This window comes from Girardinichthys multiradiatus, chromosome 10, assembly GCF_021462225.1.
Source record: "Girardinichthys multiradiatus isolate DD_20200921_A chromosome 10, DD_fGirMul_XY1, whole genome shotgun sequence".
Classification (NCBI taxonomy): Eukaryota; Metazoa; Chordata; class Actinopteri; order Cyprinodontiformes; family Goodeidae; genus Girardinichthys; species Girardinichthys multiradiatus.
This window is the reverse complement of record NC_061803.1, coordinates 31,688,456-31,712,660: the sequence shown is the minus strand read 5'-3', so window position 1 is coordinate 31,712,660 and position 24,205 is coordinate 31,688,456. Positions and strand designations below refer to the sequence as shown.

The 24,205-nt window shown below is 40.9% G+C and overlaps 1 protein-coding gene across 2 annotated transcripts in view; it reads left to right on the top strand.

Moving 5' to 3' along the window:
• Positions 1-20,108, top strand: part of ankfn1 (ankyrin repeat and fibronectin type III domain containing 1) — a 119,853-nt gene extending 99,745 nt beyond the window's left edge. For both annotated transcript variants that reach the window (XM_047376417.1, XM_047376418.1), the window contains 13 exons: positions 542-649; positions 5,502-5,601; positions 5,688-5,820; positions 7,968-8,084; positions 8,207-8,422; positions 9,179-9,345; positions 9,581-9,752; positions 10,310-10,478; positions 13,356-13,522; positions 17,989-18,211; positions 18,287-18,479; positions 18,774-19,517; positions 19,640-20,108. In XM_047376417.1, coding sequence (XP_047232373.1) covers positions 542-649; positions 5,502-5,601; positions 5,688-5,820; positions 7,968-8,084; positions 8,207-8,422; positions 9,179-9,345; positions 9,581-9,752; positions 10,310-10,478; positions 13,356-13,522; positions 17,989-18,211; positions 18,287-18,479; positions 18,774-19,517; positions 19,640-19,778 — 2,648 coding nt within the window. In that variant the 3' untranslated portion in view covers positions 19,779-20,108. The remainder of the gene's footprint in view (positions 1-541; positions 650-5,501; positions 5,602-5,687; positions 5,821-7,967; positions 8,085-8,206; positions 8,423-9,178; positions 9,346-9,580; positions 9,753-10,309; positions 10,479-13,355; positions 13,523-17,988; positions 18,212-18,286; positions 18,480-18,773; positions 19,518-19,639) is intronic.
• The last annotated feature ends 4,097 nt before the right edge of the window (positions 20,109-24,205 follow it).

Here is a 24,205-nt window from a genome sequence, read left to right as displayed (position 1 = left end):
TGGGTCATTCCTGAGAATGCTCCACATATTTAATCTCTGAACTCGCACTGTTTTGAACCTCATTTGGATTTTTGGACATATTGCTTATTTTCTTTTGCTTTATACATTCTTTGGCTGTTTCAAAGGCCAACGAGTTATGAAATGTTGACGTATTTCATCTCAAAAATAACCCTTTGTGTTCAGTTCTTCAGTTATCTAACAAAATGGTCTTGGATTATTTGCACAACAAATGTATCTGTGTTTTATGTAAACAATTTAACGGTACACAGATTCTGGTGTGTTATAGTCTGTGAGTCATTTCTAAAGTATTCACTAAAATATTTTACCCAAAATGGAAATGTCATATTTTTGTGAAATATCCTCATAGAGAATCTGAGTTGCCCTCCACTCAGGATACAAACAGCCTGCTCTGCTCTGATATTCATCCTCAAAAAACTCAGAGCTGTTTTTCTGCAGTTTAATCTGAAAGCATGCACAAACTGACCCACAGTGTCACAAATAACCTACTGTAATGAGTTTCTTGCCACATCTTTGGTTTCAGACTGGAGGGAGAGCGACGGCCGTGAGCCTAGGAGGCGGGGTCACATCGAGGCTATGGAGCGTCTGCTGCAGCAGGTCCGAGCAACACACACACACTACTGCTGTGGAGGTGAGTACTAAAGTAGGGAAAGGTATGCAAAGCCATGCATGGTTCTAAAGGGTGCTGTGTGGAGTCTGGTGTAATGTGTTTGAAATCAGCCTGTGGAGACAGAACATGATCCGGTTCCTATGAGTGTGGACTACCTGAGAAATTACTGTCTGCAGGAAAATCCATACCAGAAAATTTTACCGTTCTGTTTACTGTTTAATCCTGTTTCTCTATCATAACCAAAAGTTCAACTGTTGGGTTTCTGATCCACAGCAGAGCATTATGGGGGTTGAAAACAGCACAGTTGACACGGACGGCGACTGACAAAACATTTAAATTGCCACTAAAGGCATCTGACAGACATTTGAATTGCCAGTAAATATGTCTGAGCCAAAAGTGAGCAAACTTTGGTCTCTAAGTGAAAATTCATACCACACATGTGAGAAACAAACTCAGATTTCTGATATAAAATCTGACTGACTCTGAGTTTGGCAGTGATTTAAGTTACAATGTTTCTGATTTACCTGTCCAGGGTGTAGCTGGCCTCTCGCCCATAGAGTGCTGGAGATAGGCACCAGCTCCCCCGCGGCCCACTATGGAATAAGCGGTAGAAAATGACTGACTGACTGACTGTTTTTGATTTATGCCAAATGTTATGGACTGTTTCAACTCTTTAAATGTGGTTACAACTTTAGTTTACACAGATGTGAATCTACTTGTGGAATTTGAGTTTGAAAAAAACATATTCATGTGAACATGGTAAAAATTATTCTGGCACTCATGTTAGAACACTGATTTAAATTCTTAGATGTTTAGACCTTAAGTCATGCAGATTAAAATTCCCACCTGGTTTGAGTTCAATCTTTGTTGAAAAAGAAAAAATATTTTAATAGTTTATTGATTTGTTAATCATCCATCCATCCACCATCCATCCATCCGCTCATACGGGGTCAGTCTTTGAAGGTAACAGGTCCGTGTGGAAAACCCAGACCTCACTCTTGTCCAGTAACATTCTTCAGTAGAAGTGCAGCTAGTTCTGACTCTGTCCTGGATTTCTTCCAAGTGGAAGCATCTTAGCTCTCTCTAAGGGAAGGTCTGGCTCCTCTGCTGAGGAAGCTCAATTCAGCTGCTTGTATCCAAGATCTTGTTCTTTAAGTCTTGATCCTATCTCAGGACCATAGGTTAGAGTTGGACCAGTAAACTTCGAGCTAATTCAACTGTCCAATAATTGTCATAAACACATTTTAACCATTCAGCTCTATGTAAAGCCTGCCTATCACTATCCGTGTGGGAATGTGTGTATGAATGGATGAATGACTGATTGTAGTGTAAAGGGCTATGGTGTCGTCGAACTTGATAAAGCGCTACAAGTGCAGAACAATTACCATCAAGCAGGAAATCAGTAATGTAGTTTCCATTGATTTGCACATCCATTAAAAGCAATCATATTGTTATTTTCACCAAGCATAGCTAGGGCAGAAGGTTGTGTTTCTGCAGCATGAAGTATAAACCTGCAGAACGTAGCATTAAAAGTGTATTTGTGTACAGGTTCAGTGGGTTATTATTTCAGCTGTGTTTGCAGCTGTAATGTACACCCACGACCCATATGTGGGCTGTATATTTACACAGTTTACTCTTAGAGAGACAAAAATAAATATGCAAAATTAATTAGTGTAGGCACAAAGAGCTTGTTCAGCAGCAGGCAATGGTAATTTATGATGGGTGTGCGTGTTTCCATCATTTCAGAGGACGTCACATTAATCTGCCCAATCTCCAGCATCAGTGTGCTGATTCTGACTCCCACCTGGTGAATACTTTAACCCTTTACATTGTCAGGAGGCAGCATCCGGGATTGGCTGGACATTAATCCCATTCAGGAAAGTCAGAGAGAAAACAGCACTGCATTAATCCATGCAACATCAGACACAAAGTGTAAAAACTGTTTTAAACATGTCCAACCCAACAGTGGTAAAACAATATTGTCAGGTTTTATGTTTGTATTTCTTTAGCTTGTTCTCAGCTTATTTACATCTATTTGCTTCTCATTTATTTTCTGATCGCACACTAACCTTATTCCAATATGGCTGAATTTACCATAAACCTGTCATTTACAAAAACGTCTTCCCTTGTCAGAAAGCATAAAAAGTCAGTGATGCTCGGATTCAATTTAATCCTGATTTTATTAAAGAATACCTGAAACAAGACAACAGGTTCTATAGTATATAAAAGTCTGACTCCACAGCATACACACAGCAGACGACCAGGAAAGGTTTTGACTGGTTTTCTACTTCCTCAGTAAAATTTCACGTTAATCTGAGCTCACTTCAAGTTTCTCAGGTGAAAATCTGGCTCATTAGGTTCAAAGTCCCCAGAAAAATCACAGCTGCCCATGACGGCACTGAGCAGAGTTGATTTGAAGCTTTCTTGTATCAAACTAAAGGATCATTTTATGTTTTTCACTCTGCTTTTAATCATTTCATTTTCCACCCTACTTGCCATATGATTGCAGAGATTTTCTCAGAAATTTTACTCAGAATAAATCATAAAACTCCTTTTTTTTCCTCCGCTGATTACACCCTGAAAGTCCTCGCTTTGACTTGTTGTCACATCTGTGTTTACAATCAGTAATAATTGGTCACTTAAAGGTCAGAACTGTGTTAGACTGAAATGAAGCTGCTCCTATTTCACGCCATCAGGGGGAAAATGTGTTGTCTCATTAATCAGCTCCAACCTGAGCTCGATTATTTATTTATTAGTCGGTGCTTCACAGTGGGCCAAAGAGTTGTTGTCAGATTATTCTGCTGTCAGACAGGGTTAACCCTGAGCTGCAGACACACACACACACACACACACACACACACACAGACATACTCTTTACAGCTGCTGAAGGCTGCTACTGTTCAGAGCTCAGCTAGACTGTAAAACATCAGGACTGTGTGTCCAGCAGGAGGGACTAATGCTGCCGCACAGCTTACAGACACAAACCAGCACACTCACTAGTTCGACTGGGATTGCAGTAGCAGTGGAATGGTCTTCAAATCTGTCATATTTGTAGAATGTTTGACCACAATTCAAAGTCACTTCACACCACGATTCAATGACATTTAATTATAACTTCTGAATTAATTTGCACAAGAGCAAAGAAAATTGTTCTCTAATCGTCACATAAATTATAATCCTTTCAAAATGTATGTCAGACTTATGCTGACATAATGTGAAAATGTTCAGTCTTGTGTTTAAATATGTTTTCCAATTAAGAGCTTTTGGAACTTACGTTTCACCTTTGCTCAAATTGGCAGGATATCTGGACTTACTAGTTTCATGGCACTTGCAGGTCACTTTCAGAACACTAGAAGGTTACTTTCCTGAAACTTTCAGATTACTTTTTAAAATCGCATGGTTACTTAGTTTCCCTGAACTTGAAGGATGCTTTTACTTCCTCACAACACTATTGTGTTGGAAGTTATTGTGATTAGTCTCTAGAAATTCAGCAGTACTTCCCTGAAACCTACAGGTTCCTTTCCAGAACTAATAAGTTGCCTTTCTGAAACTTGCATGTTTTTGTTTTTTTTTTCAAAACTTGCAAGTTACTCGCTCAGAACTTGCTGGATACCTTTCTTAAATTTCCAGTTCACTTGGATCAAGCTGGCACGTTACTTTCTGTAACTTGCAGGTACATTTTTTAAGTTCCATTTTAGCTACCTGAAACGAGTCTACTTTGGGAACTTGCATGTCACTATTTTAAGAACTTTTTAGGCTGCTTTCCTTAAAAAGAACCTGTTACTGTATTTGCAGAAATGTAACCTAGAGTTACTTTAATGCATTGAAAAAAACTTCCATAATTTTATGGTTTCTTGTTTAGATACATAAAACTCCAGTGAAAAAGCTTAATTTCCTCTCTGAATTTGAATGCATGGTTGTATTATATTTCTTTCTTTGCATGTAAAAAGCTGTTGGAATGTCCTCATTCAGAGGCCATATTAAGTAATTAGTTGATTTATTTTTCTTATGTATATCTTTTGGCCCTAACAGTTCTTCAGAAACAAAACAAAAATATTATTTTACATGATGTGTAAGTGGAATGATGTGGGTAATTTTTAATACTGGTTTCTGTGCTTGAAAATATACATTAAAATCACATTAAAAATGTTTAGATTTAACTATTGGAAATGTGTAAAAAAAAATAGATAGAAACTGATAGAAAGCTATAAAATACACTTGAAAAGTAGTTTTCAGCCTTTTCTGAAATTAGATGGGTTTGATGTAGAAACAAATCAGCACTTCTTAATTTTCCATTACAAATAAAATATTTCCTGTTTGCTTCATCAGCTTCAATTCCTTCATTATTTTTCCGTCCATTCCTGTAGTTCAGACTGCAGCACATTCCAGGAAGACTGGAATTCTGCCTTTAATCAGACGATTAACCGTTCCTGTAGTTTGACATAAACACAGAAAACACCTTTTTTCTTGCCTCTTTTTTGTGACGGGACAGTTTTGGTCTGCAGCCGGGCCAACGGGCGGCACGGCATTATGTTTGTGAGCTCCTCATTTGTTTACAACCTGATAATTATGTGGCGTGTAATTAGCCGGAGTAAATGGCCGCTGCGGTCTGGAGATTGGCATCGCCAAGCAGTCGGGGACGGCCAGCGGGAGAGACGGAGGGAACAGAGATAGGAGAAGGAGGAATGAAGGAGATAACCTGAATATGGGAGAGAAATCCGACCCCGCTGACCCTAAATCACACACAGAAACTAAAATCCACTTCGACATTTATAGCAGCTGCCACCTGGACTAGAATTACCTGGACATCATGGTTCAGTCAGTTCCAGCTGAACATTAAAAATGTTTCTAACTTCCTTCTCTTCCTTTGTAGACTCATTGAAACTACAGAACCCAAGCAGGAAGCAGTCGGTCTCCAGAAGCATCAAACACCTCTTTAACTCCTCAAACAAGTTTGTAAAGACACTAAAAAGGTTTGCTTCACACACCTGTAACACTTGAACCTGCAGCTGTCAGCTGTGAAACAATAAATCCACCATCTGTCATACCTTGTCTGCAGGGGGATCTACCTGGCTGCTGTCTTCTACCATAAAGACAGTTTACTGGTGACTGCGGAGGAGCAGATTCCCATCGTGGAAGTGGATGATTCCTACAGCAGCTCGCTCATGCAGGACTTCCTGTGGTTCACGAAGGTACGGCCAAACGACAGCATCACACAATGCTGCTGAAACATGGACTCCATAACCATAAGCATACAAACTGCATCCTGAATGATTCCAGATGAAGAAATAAAATTATAAAATACCCCATTTACATTCAACGTGCTAAATGAATGCTTTTTAATTTGGTCAACATGCAGACCAGTAATGGGAACATACATGGTGTATCTGCAAGGAGCTGAGATGTGTTTTGCAGAATATTGCAGGATATTTTATTTTATTAAATCTTAAATCATGTGTTGTTTTCCTTTATATTTTCTAAAGCACACTGTATGTGTTGTTCTCTCTATCTTTCCTTTTATACATCATTTATCTCTTTCAGCAAATATGTTTTTGGATCATATTCTTTTATGCGCTGTAAGAGTTTTACTCCAATGCCATCTTTTATATTTATTATATTCAAGCTTTGAAAACAGAAACAGTGCTTCTGTAGTTGATGGTTTGTTGTTCATCTCTTCTGTCTAATATTCATTCATCTTTCAGCAGAAATCTGATTTATGCCTTCAGTTTTTCTTCATTCTCTGAAATTGTTTCACCGTCGACCAAATCCAGACAAACTGTCAACGTTTTAAGTTTGACATACACTACCTATGTCAAACTTAGGCTTCAGGAAATTGCATTTTAGTCTTTTCAGCATGGAAGCACTCAACGATATGCTGAACAATTAAACTGCAGACGAACTGCAGCTGTAATGCTTGTGTTGAGTGGGAAGAAAAAAAACATTTACAGCTTTACAGCTCTGTGTCGGCGATGGAAAATTACCACTTTCTCTGAGCTCACAGAGTGCTGCAGAGCCCCAGTCTGAATGAGCACCAGCCGTCTGGGTTTGACAGTGACAAGAAAGGAAAGCAAAGGGTGTCTAAACCGCTCACAGGGCTGTTTGAATAAAGGTCTCTGAGAGCTTCTTTAAATCTCAATGACTGTGTTTATTCCATTTGACCAACATAGTCAGAACAACATTTTTTTTCTGGAAGGCAGAAAAAAATTGTTATGAAGGATCTCCATGAACTGAACAGGCTTTAGAGATATTAATTTATGAGAGAAAACAATGACAATCTGCTCCTTTAACAATAAACACGATGAAGTTCTTCAGTGGCAAAGAAATATGTTCCTAGTTTCAGCCTTCAGGATGAGAGGAAGCACAAAAAATTAATTGTTAATAGAAACCTTCATCATGGAAATAGTCTGTGTAGCTCAAACTTAAAATCTAAATACTGCTGCAGTGATAACTCTCATTGGTTTTCTGTCTCACTTAGTCTCTCACATTGTTGTGGAGGAATTGTGATCCACTCTTCTTTCCAAAGTTACTTTAGTTTATTGAGGCTTGCAAACATTCATTGTACAGCTCTCTGAAGGCTACCTTCACACCAGGCAAAGAAAATGCAAACATTAAGACTCAACTAGAACATAGACAGACTTTGCAGGGCCTTAGAGAGGTTTTTTGGGGTGCTTTCCCCATACGGCATGATACTGAATGAATGTTTCTCAGATTTTGAGCATGCATTTCCCATCAGCTGGAGGTAAGTGTGCACAACTCCAAATTGTGCATACAGTATGCAGAACATTTCAGGCTTCAGAGGCTCAGTATGATCATCTTAGTGTGGTCAGCAAACAAATTCACAGGAGTTTTGGATTTTGTGTACATGGTGCCATCTGACTCCCTAAGATATACACACGGACCACTGTGCCAGGGAAAAATGACTGTGCGGGAAAATCCCACAGACTGTGAGAAAACATCTTAATGCAGACGTGAGCAATGGCAAGAAAACAGTACATTTGACTCTGGTATACAGATAATAATTACAGCTTATCAGCCCAGCATCAGTAGGCTTAGGAGTTAATATGAGATGTTTAGCTGATATACTGTGTAGGATGATGGACTTCAGATATTTTTTTTAATGATCCTATAACTTTTCTAAGTTTGATAGGCAGCAATAGTTGATTCTCTAAGATCATCTTTCCTTCTTGGCATTGTGTTTTACACATAAATATCTAAATTATCACTTTCATAAAATTTGATAAATATGTCCATATGCATTTTGGCATGAAGCTGTAATGACCCACTGCTTGTCACTGCACATGAAAGCAGCACAATAACCTGCTCTGTGTATGTTCTGCAGCTGTCCTGTATGTGGGAGGACGTCCGGTGGCTGAGACAGAGTATGTCTGTGTCCATGTCTTCTGCATCCACTCTGCAAGCCCGTCACAAGATGCTCACTGCTGCTGCCCAGCTGCAGGTGAGAACATCTAAACCCCGAGCAAGCCCCATAAAATATCTGCTCCAGCTTTAGTTTAATCTGCTGTATCAGCAGAATCAAATGTGTTTCTATAATCAGTCCTTATTGATCTGTTTTGACAGAGCCTTCTGGGAACCCACAACCTGGGTCGGATCCACTACGAGCCCATCAAGGATCGCCATGGCAACGTGCTGCTAGTGACAATTCGCGACACTGAGAGCCAGCACTCGCTGTTTAGTGGGAGGTGGATGCAGGTGACCAAACTGCAGAGCCAGAGGAAGTCCCTCTCCACGCCGGAGGAGCCATATGCATTGGACATCCTCATCATCACCATGCAGGTGAAGAAGACAAGTTCAGAATACATGACTTGGGATGACTTTACTCAGGGAGAGAGAGTTTTCATTCATCTTTAGGCATGAAAAAAGTTTTTTGTGAATTCAGATTTTCACATGTCTACTCAAAATGGATAACATGCACTACAGGCTTAAAATATATATGTGACATTTTTTTTATTTTACACATTATGTGAAAACTATCATATTACATATAATAGAGCAGTTAAACTACTGTGGCCACATATTTGACTATTTTCTGACATTGTTCAGTGTAATGAAAATAATTTAATTTGTTCCTGACCCCTCAGTGCTCTCCTGACTCTCATATGTCATCCATCCCTCATTCAGCTTTTCGTCTTGAGTCTTCAGACCCTTCTTCCTTCTTCCTGTTTAACTGTGTGATCTAAAAAGCCTAGAAAATATTTTAATTGGCACTAAACAAAAAGAAAATTGGAGTCAGCCTTCAACCCACATATGCATGCACCTAATTATAACAATCTGACGTTACAAGTACCAAACACAGAAATAATTAGGTTCTATTTTAGTTTATAGGTTTTTTGTTGCTTTAAGTTAAAGACAGAAAAGAAACTACAAGGTGAATCAATGCGTGTGCAGGAATAGGTTGTTTATCATAGACCTGGCTCCAGAAGAATTGTGTTGCTGTTCTGAAAAACCTTTGAGACCTGAATCATCTAGAGAACCTGCCTGTCCATCTATCTGGTATTACATTTTTTTTTTTTTTTGGGGGGGGGTCTGCAGGACATCCTGGCATACCAGCGGCGCAGTACCCACCGCCTTGCCCCTGGCCTCTATCTGGGCTACCTAAAGCTCAGCAGCTCTGTGGACCAGATCAAAGTCCTGGTATCCCAGCGGACCCCCAATATGCTGTGCCACACACGGATCCGGGACAACGCCAACGTATCCAGGTTCTTTCTCACACAGAGACACAGAAACTTAGAGTTTGTGTCTTTTTAAAGGTCAGGGTGAGCAGAGTGAGCTGGGAATTAAAGTTATATACATAAAAAAACAATTCTGGCTTAACATTTGGTAAAAAGGTAAATAAGTTTGAACAGCAGTCAGGGGAGGCAAAGACAAAGACACCATTTCCCGCAATGCACCTGCAGACAACAACTATAGGAACCTGTATATGTGCTCCATCAGGGAGGAGTGGGATTGGATCCAAACGCTTGCGGCTGCAGGTGAGAAACGACGCAGCGAGGAAGACGGCGAGGAAGCAGAGCAACGGGCAGAAAGTAACGCCCCTCTACTGTACTACGAGCTGCAGACAGCCATAAAGTCACTGCTGAAGCACATCAACATCCCCCTGCACCAGGTATGCTCACCTGCACCTCACCTTCAGCTTCTTCATCCAGATGATTTTACACAGCACCAGCGCCCCCTAGGTGTGACATCTGTAATTCTGTCTGCGGAGATTAACACTTTCTTAGACAGAAAAGAAATTGAAATAAAAACATTTTAAAAAGTTAATGTACATTTAAGAAAAGTACGTTTAAATAAATAAATGCATGACTGAGAAACCACAAAAAGAAAATTCTTCATGAATATGTAAATCTATTGAAACTAACAGTTCCCAGTATGGTTAATTGAAGCAAACTTTCATAAAAAACATAAAAAATATAGCTTGCTGGTGTTTTCAAGGTTTGTTTGTTTTGTTTTGTTTCATAAAAAGGCAAAATTATAAATTGTAAATTCAATAAATAAATAAGCTTACGTACCCAGTGCACAGTCAAAAAGCATTAACAGAAAGCACCATGCGTCCAGATGGATGGATGGATCTCCTCATCCTTCCAGATGTTTCTTCTTGTTTGTTGTTCCCTTTATATCCAGGTTTCACTGATCCTGAGTGTTTCCGTTTGTTTCTACGTGCAGGCCCGTCACTTCCGTCTCTACAGTCAAGAAGTGGTGGAGATCGGCCATGGCGTAACTTTCCTGTTGCTGCTGCCCCCTGCTGATGATGTTTGCTCTGCCCCCGGACAGTCCAACCCCTATAGCCCCCTGTCAGGGTTCCTGCACCTCCCGCTGCAGATGTTTGAGCTTGGTAACTCTACATACTGTCTTACAACCTCGTCTCTGCAGCATGTAGAACCTGATGTCTCACTAAGCCTTTTTTCATTCACGGTTCCAGCACCGCCATACCAGGACAATGGCTATAAATGGTGTCCAAAATTTCAAACTTCTGTCACAGCTTCCGGTTTGACCCGTTCTAGCAACTGTGGTCCTCAATATATTTGAGTTTTGTTTTTGTTTTTGTTTTTCCCACCCAAAAAAAATGTGTGCGGTAAAATCCATGGCTTGTCATTTTCTCAGTTACCTCGGCGAACACCTTCTCATGCCGCTGACATACGGCTGACCACGCTTATGGTCAACGTCCAATGTCCAATTTGGGCCCTGCTTAGCCCCGATGGGACCTGGTGACAAGCAGGGACCAAGAAAGCTAGTACCTGACTGGAAAAGCCAGTAACAGTCACAAAATGGAGTGGATCCGGCCAAAATAGGACCCATAAAAAAGGGGGAAAAGTCAGGCTGGTCAGGTTGAGAAACGGTTGAGTCCAGGAAAAGCCTGAAAAGGCACCATGTTGAGAGGAAAGCTGAATCCCAAACATTGTGTAACTGTACTGCCTCACTAAGTTTAATTCTGTCAGCATGAACTAATCACCAGCTGCCCAGATGACACATTTAGAAGAATTAAAACCTCACATCCATAAGAGCCAGTTTAGAAACTAAAGGAAAATGATTCTTTCATTTCCTTTGGTGTTAATTGCATGTTAGACTGTCTTGTCTTCTCTCGTCAGTTTTATTTAATCTGTTAATGTCCATCTAATGTATTCAGGGTCACAGCACTATTCATAAACAGTTGTTTCAGTGCCCTTTGTCCCATTTTGTAATTTTCCCATTTCTTCTCCGAACACCTTAAAGTTTATCTCTAATTCCTGTCTACTGAGCATAGGTCAGAACTGAAGTCAGACCATTGCTATGCCCTCTTCTTCCACAGACATAACTTAGGAATGTGCTTGGAAAGTGGTTTTCCATTGTCTTGCTGAAAGACGTATGGGTGTGCCTGAAAAGAAAGGCAGCAGTTGTTATTCTCAAATCTCTGTTGGACTTTTCTGCGTTACTGCTGCCATCACTGAGGTGGAAATGAGTTTTGTCAAGGCACTGATACAGCTGATACAGCACCATCCCATTAAAGAGCCTCGCTGCAGGGACTGATTGCTCCTTTTCCTTTTTGTTTCTCTTCTTCCAACAAACATTTGGAACACTGGTCCTTCTGACCAAAGTCCACATTACCTCTGTTTCATGGTCCATCCTAGATGCCTCTGAGCCCAGAGAAGCTGTCTCTTCCTCTGGACCAGGTTAACATAGGCTTCTTTACTACACAGTAAGGTTTGTGAATGTGAATCTGTATCGTCAACCTGGACAAAGGTTTTCTAAAGTATTCCCCGCTTCATCTCGCTTCATCTGGTTCTTTCAGCTGTTGAAGAATGTTCTTCATGCAGTGTCGTCTGAGCTATCGGACATCATGGCTTAGGCTGATCCTTGAAATTCCTCCAGATTCCATTGATGGTATAATGATATTCTACTTTGCAGAGAAGAAAGAGAAAAATCCCTTCATATTCTTCTATGAAGAATTATTTTTGACACCTGTTGTCAAACATGAGATTCTCTAAACATCTTTGCTTCCCTGTCCAGCCCCAACATTTAAAATGAGTTGCAGCAGTGAGAATGGATGAATAGTAAATTAAATGAAGGAGATTGTTTCAGCCTTTCTGATCTTAAATGAAAATCAAAGAAAATTGAAAAAATTGTCATTTTTAATCAAACAGCAAGAACTAATCACAGTAGCTGATAAAGCACGGATACAAGAAGTTAGAGCCTGAGTCTAAATCTGTGTCTCTGTGTGTGCAGCTCTGAATGTACAGAGAGAGCATATTGTGCAGTGCGTGTGGGTGTTATTACCATGTTCATGTGTGTGTATGTGTTGGAGGTCAGCAGAGAGGCCGTCCTCCTGGAGCCTGAAGGCTGATTTAGTGCGTCTGCTGCTGCAAACACAGCTCGGTCTGTCCTCGACCTGTGGACCAGCTCCAACGCTGTAAAAAACTGCGTCTTCTCTAAAAGATGAAGCCATATGCAGGATAAGCTCCATCTGCCTCAGTTTCTCTGTTATTGATCAGTTTAATCACGTGATCACGTTAACAGAACCAATCCGACCTCAAACCACTCCAGAGTATCAGTTCAGAACAAGGATCTGATTGGTGGTTGGGGATTTCTTTAATCCCCGAAACAATTAGAGGAGATTTTGTTCCATGGGAAAAAAGTACAGTTTGAAAGCATTTCAGCTCATTCACACATTATTATTTCAACAAAAATGTATTCCTACAATTCTAATGTAAAAGGTGTTCTAACCTTTAAGATACAGTGTGAAATCTCTTTTAACTTTTTTAACAAGGTGGATCAATGCTGAATTCATGGAATTTATGAAATAATTCACTCCAATTATAGATTTTTGTTGTTAATTTCTCGGCATTTACTTCCATCTAAGAAACAATTACCATATACCCAGCTCTTTCTTCAGATCTTCATTTCATCACTTTAGGTATAGCAGCTTTGGACTTCATGTAGAGATGTTACTCATATGATGAGTAATGACAAAGTAATGCTGTGATGTTTTTAGACTTCAGAGTCTTTTGAAAAACTCCCTGGAATTGTTGTTCCCTGCTTTTTTTCCAGTCTGTGGTTTTTACTGGTTTCTGAAGTTCTCATTTGTAAGGCCTGACCATTTTAAATATCTGCTGTAAAAATATTCCGAACTACATTTTAAGAATTAAAAAAATGTTGAAATAAAAAGTGTTTGTTTTTAGTTATATATATATTAAGTGACCTCATCACCGTGTCCCTGGCTCTGTCCCTTCCCCAGTACACTTCTGCACCTACAAGGAGAAGTTCATCAGTCTCTACTGCCGCCTGTCCTCCGTCCTGGACCTGGACGCACTCATTACCCAACAGGCACTGCGGGAGGCTATCACGGACGGCGAGGTGACAACCGCCAGATCCCGACACCAGCTCATCCTGGACTACATTCAGGTGAGGGAACCAACCACCTTACTCCAGCTGCTTTCCAGGATGTACATGGTGAACATCTGCAGCTTCAGTCTAGATAAAGTTTACTGAAGCATGTTCTTCTAACCATCCTGGGATATTGGTGATTCCTAAAAGATGTGATAAAACTTCCTGAAAAGCAGCTTCTGGATGAGTGGGTACTGGAACCACAGGGATGCCGAGGGATCTGCAGAATGTTCAATGATGTCTGCTCATCTCTGCTGAACCATGCAGCAGAGTTGAACCAGGAAAGATGGAAGCTTTGAAGTGTCTCTGTGGTGTGAAGCCATCATTAATCAGACCACAAGCAGAGAGTTTTGATTTTTATGAACTATTTTTATCTGCAGAAGAAACAGCAGGAAACATGAAAAAAGGTTTGACTCTAAGAGCAGCAGTATTTGTGAAGCAACTAAGCATTTTTGCTGCAAATTTTCCTCCATTAAAGTTAGAGTTTTTTCTGCTCCTGAACCTCGTCCTCGTCTGGAGATTCTCACAGAAGAGCTGCCGCCATTATTGGTGGCCGACCAAAAAACCTCAGCAGTGCTCTCCAAAAACAGAGCGAGTGACACTATTTGTCTGCTTTTATAAAGCTTGGAAAAAAAATTAGATTCCAACATTTCTGTGGCATCAAAGCTTCACCATAAAATTCGAGAGGAAGTAAGCAAATGAGCAAAGACCAGTTTCTCTACAAAGTCTTCTTAGTTCATCCTACCCCATTGCTTCGATACAGATCCTAACAGATAAGATAAGTTTCAAAACATTCAATTACACATTATTAAAATAAAATAAAAAATCATTAAATACTAAGATTTTCTGGCTCACTAAACTAAGAATTATAATTAAAGGTGGCTGGTGAAGAGTGGCGCTATGGGCTTCCTCTGCAGAAAAGGATGGAATCTTCATAGCAACCATTTCCTCAACAAAACCCTTACATTACTTCTCTGTTTCTTTTTTCTTATATTAATGCGTCATCAAAAACATGATTATTAGTTCTGTGTGTAATGGTCGGTTTTCTTTACCCTTTTTTACATTGATTTGTAGAACATCACATTAATGAAATACAACAGCAGCAATTATTTTAATAAGAAACTGAACTTTCAGAGGAAACGCACTAAATGACTAAACCTTAATATACATACCTTGTCAAAAGTACCTTGTCAATGCACCTCTGGGAAGTTCTTTCAAGACTCTTTGGAAAACCATTTCAGGTGACCACCTCATGAAGCTCATGGAGAGATTACCAGGGTACAAAGCAGTAATCAGAGCAAAGGGTGGCTATTTTGAAGAATCTAGAATATTATTTTGTTTACTACATAATTCCATGTGTGTTCATTCATAGTTTTGTTGGCTTTAGTGAGAATCTACAAAGTAAATTGTCATAAAAATAAAGAGGCCCATTAAGTGAGAAAGTGTATCTAAAACTTTTGAGTGGTAGTGTATAAGTATATTTAGATATTTAGAGATATTTAGATTAAGATACTGCTGAGTTCTTTATGTGATGAATGAATTCGGAGCCATGTGTGTTTGGTTTTCAGAGTGAATGTCAAGTGTAGTAAAGCAGAGAGTTTAATCGTGTGAAATTCAAAGTTTACAACCAGGGTTTAAAAATCTGTTTATATCTGTAATGAATCTGTCTGACATTAAAAGCAGAGGACATACAAAGTTTAAATCCTTACGGCACAGACAGAAACAGAGAGAGCTGCTGAAGCTGAAGCTGCAGCGTGACAATTGAAACCTCAGCAGATCTGGGGTTTAAATCATGAAGCTGCTGTCAGTTTAATCTGCTGCATGTGGAAACTTAAAGATTTAAATGGTTCAGTTTTCCTCCAAAGCTGCAGAAACTGTTTTAGCTGTGGTGAATCTCCAGGAAATCTCTTGTTTGTTGTCATCCAACTGCAGCCTGTCTGCTGTTTAGCAAAACAGAGAGCCAAGAAGCCCAAACAGAGTTTGTACTGGAGCTGCAGCGCTTAAAGAGGTCCAATATATGATCAACAGAGGCAGAACAATCTATACTTGAAACCATAACAAGGAATTACAGGGTATACAAACAAAGAGGCAGAACTGATCAGAATGAAGGCAGCAAATATAATTATCTGAAAAATATTAATTCAAATGATATAAAACAAAGAGCAATAAGGAAAAAAACATCATTTGAAAAGATATTTTTAAAGGAAGAACCAACTTCAAAAATAAATACAGACCGAAGATCCAACAAAAAACGTTTTACAATTTTTTAAAACTTTTCAAAAATATCATGGGACACTACATCCCAAAACATCCATCCAACATCTGATGCTTTAATCAGCGGCTGTAGCAAAACCACATTTTGTTGGTTGGATTCTCCGGAGTCCAACCAAAACATGAAACTCTGTGGGAAGTTCAGAGAATAATCGCATTATTTTAAGGTGACACTAGAAATAATCTGATCCTCATGGATGAGACATGTGTAAACACCCAGGGCCTGATCCCTACTTGGGATCTACTAAGATCCCAAATAACAAGTGCTGAATTGCGTGTGCAAACTAAAAAATTGCACATTAGTGGTCATATTGCAGGTGATCTGCTAAGATTGTGTTCGCAATTGTTAAGAGGTGCAAAACTGGTGTGGTGTGCCCTATTAAAATGAGGCTTAGAGCAGAACACATGTCAGTGGAGCCCTGAAGACAGGATTGTGACATTGATTGAGAGTATCTTCAGCAAAAAAGAAACTGATGGATTATAGGCCATTGTGCAGGAGTTACGAGCTGTGTCCAATGTGGCGTGCCCTACCGCATGACACCCGGCCCAAAGTTGAACACACGAGGCAGCTGGTCAGTGTTGTGTCTGGGTTGACAACAGCCGTCAATGCCCTGGCAACAGTCGTGAAATCATTCAGTGGCAGTGGTCCTTCAACTGAGCAACCAGTGAATGCAGAGTGAGGGGGGAGCATGGGTGGACACCAGCGCTACCTGCAAAAACAGTAAACCCCCATTAAACAAAATGTTTTGCAGAAAAGAAGTAAATAGAGACACAGTCAATGGCCCTTCAATGATTTTTTAGAATTCTTATATATGGTTTCCTGTTATCTGTTGGTTGTTAAAGTTCACTTTTGTTTGTTTTTAAACATCCCATAACATTTAATTTTAGTCATGGTCTTTTTCATTTTGGTTTAATTGTATAAAGATGTTAAATAAACTGCGTACCTCAAACGGCTCATAAGAAATTGCTTTGAATCAGATTGACCCGTGTCTGCAGTCCTACTGTATTAATCTGTCCCGCATGTGGCCAGACGCCATTGTCATCTACATTCATGGCATCATAGTTGTTTGCCGCATGGTGTGCAACATGCAGCAAACTACTCCATCTTTTCTGTGCTAAATAGAAGCGCTCCCCCAGTACGGTCCAGACTACGGTGTTGTGCCATGAACTGATGGTGCGCTGGAATGATCCAGACGTAAGAACCTTCAGTGTTCTAAGACGTTTTTCCATAGTGGATATGTTATGGCCTGTATTTGTGACTGGCTCCAAAAGCTCAAAAATGGAATTGCCGGATAGACGTGTTCTTACTGTTTTTATTTCTGACTGTCGAAATGTTGACACACAGTTGATTCTCTCGCTCAGTTGTCTGTCATTGTACCTACGCCTCCTTCTCGCCACAATGACCGCAGACATTTTGTTTGTAACGCTGTGCCAGTTTGCACCCGCCTGTCAAATGTGCTAAACATAGATGCAAAAACAGCCATAACCCTGAGTTTAATGTTTGATAAATCACATTGTGGGTGCTAAATAATGACATTTGCATACCCATCCATCCATTTTCTATACCCACTTCTTCTGTACAGGGTCACGGGGGAGCTGGTGCCTATCTCCAGCAGTCTCAGAGGCGGGGTACGACCTGGACAGGTCGCCAGTCCATCACAACACAGAAACACACAGGCCAAACAACCACGCACACAGCCATTCACACCTAAGGGCAATTGAGAGAGACCAATTAACCTAACAATCATCTTTTTGGACTGTGGGTGGAAGCCGGAGTACCCGGAGAGAACCCATGCATACACGGGGAGAACATGCAAACTCCATGTACAAAGACCCCAGGACTGGATTTGAACCCAGGACCTTTTCGGTGCAAGGCAGTGCTACCAACTGCGCCACTGTGCAAACCATTTGCATATCCTCCCCCAGTATTTTGCATGATAATCAGCATATATTCTGCATATTCATGAAAATGGATTGTGGCTGCTGTTTTGTTCATTTGACAGAAGTAATCCCCAGTGCACCTGGTTAATACATCAGCTTTGTGTATGTTATCAAGTTTGCACATTTAGTTGACTATGAACCCCTCTTCATACTAAAGTGTTCCAGAGTTGCAGTTAATCCTTCTTGTTCCCATAAAGTTACATGTGGTGTGTGCTATATTCAATCAAGTATGGTCCCCAGTCTCCAATTTTCTTGTGTTTTTGTTTCTGCAGCAGCTGGATGAGAAACGACGTGACCTCCGCTGGATCACAGACGCCCTGCAGTACGCACGCTACAAGCAACCTCGCGGTGGCGTAATCATCACCTGCTTGGTGGACACGAATGCTCCAGAGGGTGATTCTGGACAGCAGAAGACCGATTCCACCTCCTCCACAATGGACTATGTGCCTACACCTTCTCCATCACCAGAGCTTCGGCGGAGAAAGGCCATCAGTGGTGTGTATAAAGGTTTTCACCTTACAAGCAAACTCAAATCACCTACAGACCTTCATCCTAACCTCTGTCTCACAGACTCTCTGCTCGGATCTGATGAGGACGGCTCTTCTGAAGTGTTCCTGCCGACCGACAGTGATTATGACTCCAGTGATGCCCTAAGCCCCCGAGAAATGGACCTGCTCTACTCTCCAGCCTCGGATCTGTCCCAGCAGGTCATGCACTCACTGGGTGGCAGCGCCCCCGACGTCCTGCAGATCCACGAGCTCAGGTATTTTTAAACACTTCAGAAAGAACAAGTGGGATTAAGACACTAAAACATCTGCAAATTTTTATTCCAGATAAGTTAGCCTTAGTAAATAATGGTATTCATAACAGATAACAATACTGTCTCTAAAGACCAGTGATACTCAGGAGGAGCCACAAAGAATGTAAGATGAACATACTGGCTTTACTTCCCTCAGAAGAGGTGCGCTGCCCATCTTCTGTAATGTAATTCCTCCAGCTTTTAATCTAATTACTCTCTCTCTTTCTCTCTCTCACTCACTCTCTCTCACTCTCTCAGGTACAGTGTTTGCTCACCAACAGACCACCCCGTCTCCACTCCCAGGAAGGACCCTCTCCTACCAATCTCCACTCCTCCATCCACAGACCTACAACTCCCCACCTCACCTCAGCCCCCACCTCGCTCCAGGACCTTGCCCACATCTCCGTCCCTCCCCTTGTCACCCAGGTTCTACAAAGATCTGCCCTCGTCCCTCTCCCTGTCCCCGACTCTAACGGACACCACCAAGACTTTTGAAGGCCTCTCACTCACTAAGGAGGGGCCAGCTCCTCTAAGGGGCCTCACCAATCCACCCGCCAAACGCAAGCTACTCTCTAGGAGCCACCGGGGGCAATATTTCAGCGGGCCCCAGCGCTGGCTCCGAGGTCACTGTGGGGAGAGTCTCACCGGGTCCCTATCTGAGGGCGTGTACACCAAGCAGCTGGACGCCGATCTAACTCCACTGGGGGACCCACCCTCGCCACAGGACCACATCTACATCAGCCACGCCTCCTGCGTCCTGGAGAGCCATAAAGCCCGACACCGGGAGCCACGGCCCCATGTTCGTAGGATTTTTGTTGAACCCTGCAAGGATATGTCACCAAACAGGGAGGAGAGGACAGTGATGGCTGCAGGAGTTTCTGTGGTTGTAGCACAGGCAGAGTCTGGAGACGAGGGGGAGGAGCCAGAGGGAGCCACCGCCCAGGAAGTTGACTCAGATGACCAAACGAATGCGCAGATCTCAGAGATCCTCAGCAGCACACTGTAGGGAGGCAGCAGCTCAGTTATGAGCAGATTGAACATTGTTGGAAAACGCATGTTACCCGGACATTAAAGCCACTGCAATTGACTGACTCATATTTGTTTTTACCTCATAACTCCAACAGATCTGAGGAAGACCGCCTGCTTCCAGCAAGGATTCCCTTCTTCTCCTTCAGTGTCATGTCAAAGCTGTACGATGCAACAAAACCTTCAACCAGTTTATGGCTTATTGTATTAGATCTAAAGGTCAGAACCTCACTATAATCACTCCATCAAAATCAGCTCAGATTGGATCATTAAACCCCTCTATCTAAGGTTCCTCACAGACTTTTCTCCAAAGAAAACCAAGGATTAGAGTCACGTTTAGTAACATCTAAACAAAGTCAGCATGTAGAGCTGATGTTCACAAATGATGGACTCAGCAAGAAGTGAAATGATGAAATCACAAACACCTCCCTGAGAGGAGGAACACATGGAAACATACAGAGAAATGTCCCGAGGCTTTCACACATACAGAACAGACCAAAGGTTTGGACACACCTTCTCATTCAGAGAGTTTTCTTTATTTTCATGACTATGAATATTGTAGCTTCACACTGAAGGCATCAAAACTATGAATTAACACATGTGGAATTATATACTGAACAAAAATGTGTGAAATAACTGAAAATATGTCTTTTATTCTAGGTTCTTCAAAGTAGCCACCTTTTGCTTTGATTACTGATATGCACACTCTTGGCATTCTGTTGATGAGCTTCAAGAGGTAGTCACCTGAAATGGTTTTCCAACAGTCTTGAAGGAGTTCCCAGAGATGCTTAGCACTTGTTGGCCCTTTTGCCTTCACTCTGCGGTCCAGCTCACCCCAAACCATCTCGATTGGGTTCAGGTCCGGTGACTGTGGAGGTCAGGTCATCTGACGCAGCAACCCATCACTCTCCTTCTAGGTCAAATAGCCCTTACACAGCCTGGAGGTGTGTTTGGGGTCATTGTCCTGTTGAAAAATAAATGATGGTCCAACTAAACGCAAACCAGATGGGATAGCATGCCGCTGCAAGATACTATGGTAGCCATGCTGGTTCAGTATGCTTTCAATTTTGAATAAATCCCCAACGGTGTCACCAGCAAAGCACCCCCACACCATCACACCTCCTCCTCTATGCTTCATGGTGGGAACCAGGCATGTAGAGTCCATCCGTTCACCTCTTCTGCGCTGCACAAAGACACGGTGATTGGAACCAAAGATCTCAAACTTGGACTCATCAGACCAAAGCACAGATTTCCAATGATCTAATGTCCATTCCTTGTGTTCTTTAGCCCAAACAAGTCTCTTCTGCTTGTTGCCTGTCCTCAGCAGTGGTTTCCTAGCAGCTATTTTACCATGAAGGCCTGATTCACACAGTCTCCTCTTAACAGTTGTTCTAGAGGTATGTCTGCTGCTAGAACTCTGTGTGGCATTGACCTGTTCTCTAATCTGAGCTGCTGTTAACCTGAACTTATCGTCCGCAGCAGAGGTGACTCTTGGTCTTCCTTTCCTGGGGCGGTCCTTATGTGAGCCAGTTTCTTTGTAGCACTTGATGGTTTTTGCGACTGCACTTGGGGACACTTTCTAAGTTTTCCCAATTGTTCGGACTGACTGACCTTCATTTCTTAAAGTAATGATAGCCACTCGTTTTTCTTTACTTAGTTGTTTTTTTCTTGACATAACACAAATTCTAACAGTCTATTCAGTAGGACTATCAGCTGTGTACTGTATCCACCTCCTGCACAACAACACTGATGGTCCCAACCCCATTTATAAGGCTTGAAATCCCACTTATTAAACCTGACAGGGCACACCTGTGAAGTGAAAACCATTTCAGGTGACTACCTCTTGAAGCTCATCAACAGAATGCCAAGAGTGTACAGAGCAGTAATCAAAGCAAAAGATGGCTACTTTGAAGAACCTAGAATATAAGACATATTTTCAGTTGTTTCACACATTTTTGTTCAGTATATAATTCCACATGTGTTAATTCATAGTTTTGATGCCTTCAGTGTGAAGCTACAATATACATAGTCAAGAAAATTAAGAAAACTCTTTGAATGAGAAGGTGTGTCCAAACCTTTGGTCTGTACTGTATTGACATCAAAGGTTGTGTTAACACAGAAATCAATGACCAAACCACTGGTGCTCATTCTTCTCCAACAGTTACAGGAACTGTTCCAGAATTAAAACTAAAAAACAACAATTTAGTGTAGCTTTAGATTAGTTAATCCTAAATCTTTTCCATTACAGTATTCCATATCTTTTAGACTTCTCTGTGAATTTTTGGTGCATTCATAACATTGAAATTAGGGACGGGCATTTCAAACAAAGATCATGTTAAAAAATGCAATTATTCCAATTATTGCAAGAAAACACAGGTTAACAGCTGTTTATGCTTTTGACATTGCTTTGTCCTTTAGCTCATACAAACAAATATAGTGGGACAGCAGTTCTGCTGGGTGTTGCATCATGAACGCATCTTGATGGTTGGCAAATAACTTTGTCCTTTACCTTCAGCCTGTGGCGGTATTGTTAGCAGTATGTAACAAGCTTTAAACAGATGGCAGATGGACAGAATATGAATGTTTCCCACATCTTTATAGCAGATTTCCTATATGATATTTAAGCAGCAAATGCACTGGAAAAACATGCTCCAAAAAATAATTTATCATCTAAAATTTGAAGGCCTGAACTTATTTTACCTGACAAATATGTTTTCTGAAAATGGGATAAGGAATAAAGTTTAAGAACATGCTTATCCAGAGATAGAAAAAACTCAAAGCTATTTCCAGACTTTAAGGACTGTGGGGGAACCCTGTTTACAGTGTTTGTGTTGATGGTTTGTCTGACACTCTGTATGTATTTTAAATGTGATGCAGAATGGTGGGTGCGTCCTGGTCAGACGTTCAGTGGTACAGCCTCCTAATCTCTTCTTTCCACAGGAATGTCATTAATACACTGAAACTATCCTCCTTCCTGCTGACTCATGAAAAAATCAAAATCTCAGTTTCAGTGCATTGATCCTGAATTTTGTTGCTATGACCACAACGTCTGGCTGAGCAAGCAGATCCTGTTCAGATTAATTTCAAGTTGCTGGTTCAACTCCACCAATCCTCAGAACCAATGGCATCGACTGTTAAATAAAATGATTAATGCAACCACAACCCAGGCACTGCGTCCCCTTCAGGACATTTGTGTTGTGGCCTGGTAGGTCACCCAGGAGAGGACTGGAAAAACATTTCTCCCAGTTCAGTTAATCTGTAATCTGGTCCTCAGCATGAATTGAATGTAGGTTTTGGTCCATTTGTGATGATTCAGTGGTTCTGAGCTGCTTTAGTCAGTTCTGGATGTTTCAGTTTAAATTGATAAAAAGAAATCTACGTGTATATATTCTTACAAACAGATCCATCTCCAGAGTCTTTAACACATGAAGTATTTTTTTATTCTTAAATCTAAAGATGGAATGTGGCCTGAGCTGTTTTTTTTTTTTTTTTTTTTTGTCAGCATGATGTAGATCGTAGTCTTCGTTTTATTCGACTGAAGCTTTGTGTCCAGTTTGTGCCTCCTCTGGGTCCAGCACGATGACGCTTCAGTCTGCACAGCACCTCGACAGACTGCCCGTGCACTCGGGTCCTTTTGGTTCTTGTTCTGCGCTACCCTTGATTACTGTTGTGTTTTCTGTTCAGTTTTTAACCAACGTGAACCAAAAGCTGCACATGTTTTCTTCGTGATGTCCAGAAGTGATGACATGTCGACCTGCTGGAACATTCACATGTTCTTAACATGTATGCACAGTATTTTAAAATAACATTTTTCTAACATTTGCACATTGTGATTATGGAATAAAAGTTAATTGAATATTTGATGCAACAGGGCATTAACTGTGGCAGCTTCTGTTAGTCTAAACGTTAGTCCTGGAAGAGTTAATGATGGAGACGTATGAAGTATTAACCTGTGAGTTTGGTCAGGTTTGAATGTGTTATAGTGAGGTGTCAGAGTTCAGCTTTACAACCAGACATGCACTAAATGTATTTACATGTTTCTGCTGCAGGTGTCTGTATTTTTTGGCATTCATCGGTTTTTGCTGAAATTAAATAAACGGCTATAAAATCAAATTATTGTGCAGTGTGTCATATGTTTGAGAGGAGTTAGAAAACAGCCAAATTACTAAAAACCTGCATGCAATTTGTTTATTCTATTGAAATATATTTTGAATAATTTCTAAAATACTAAAACTAGATAACTAGCTTATTTCCCTGTTGATAATGCAAATATTTGCCATTTGCTAGCTATGTTTACATACACAAAATTTCTTAAAAGTTTCTAAAATTTCTCAAATATGGATTAAAACAATCTGAAAACAATGTTTGTATGGGCGCAATATCAAATATTCCAATCATGATGTGCGTTTCTGTGCACCACACTTATTTCAGAATAGGAGCAGTTTGACATGTGCGGAGTTGTCACATTCTCCTAAAACAAAACTGCAGAAGTTGTGCTTCTGTCTGTGCTAAAAGAAAAACGCATGCGTGTGTTGATTCTGAGTGTTCTGAGCGTCCAGAATGGACCCTTGCCAGGTTCTGAGAGAAGTTGAGGTGTTATTGCTTTCCATAACTAAGAAACAGGCTAAGCAACACATGATGTTGCTGTTCCTGGGTTACAGGAT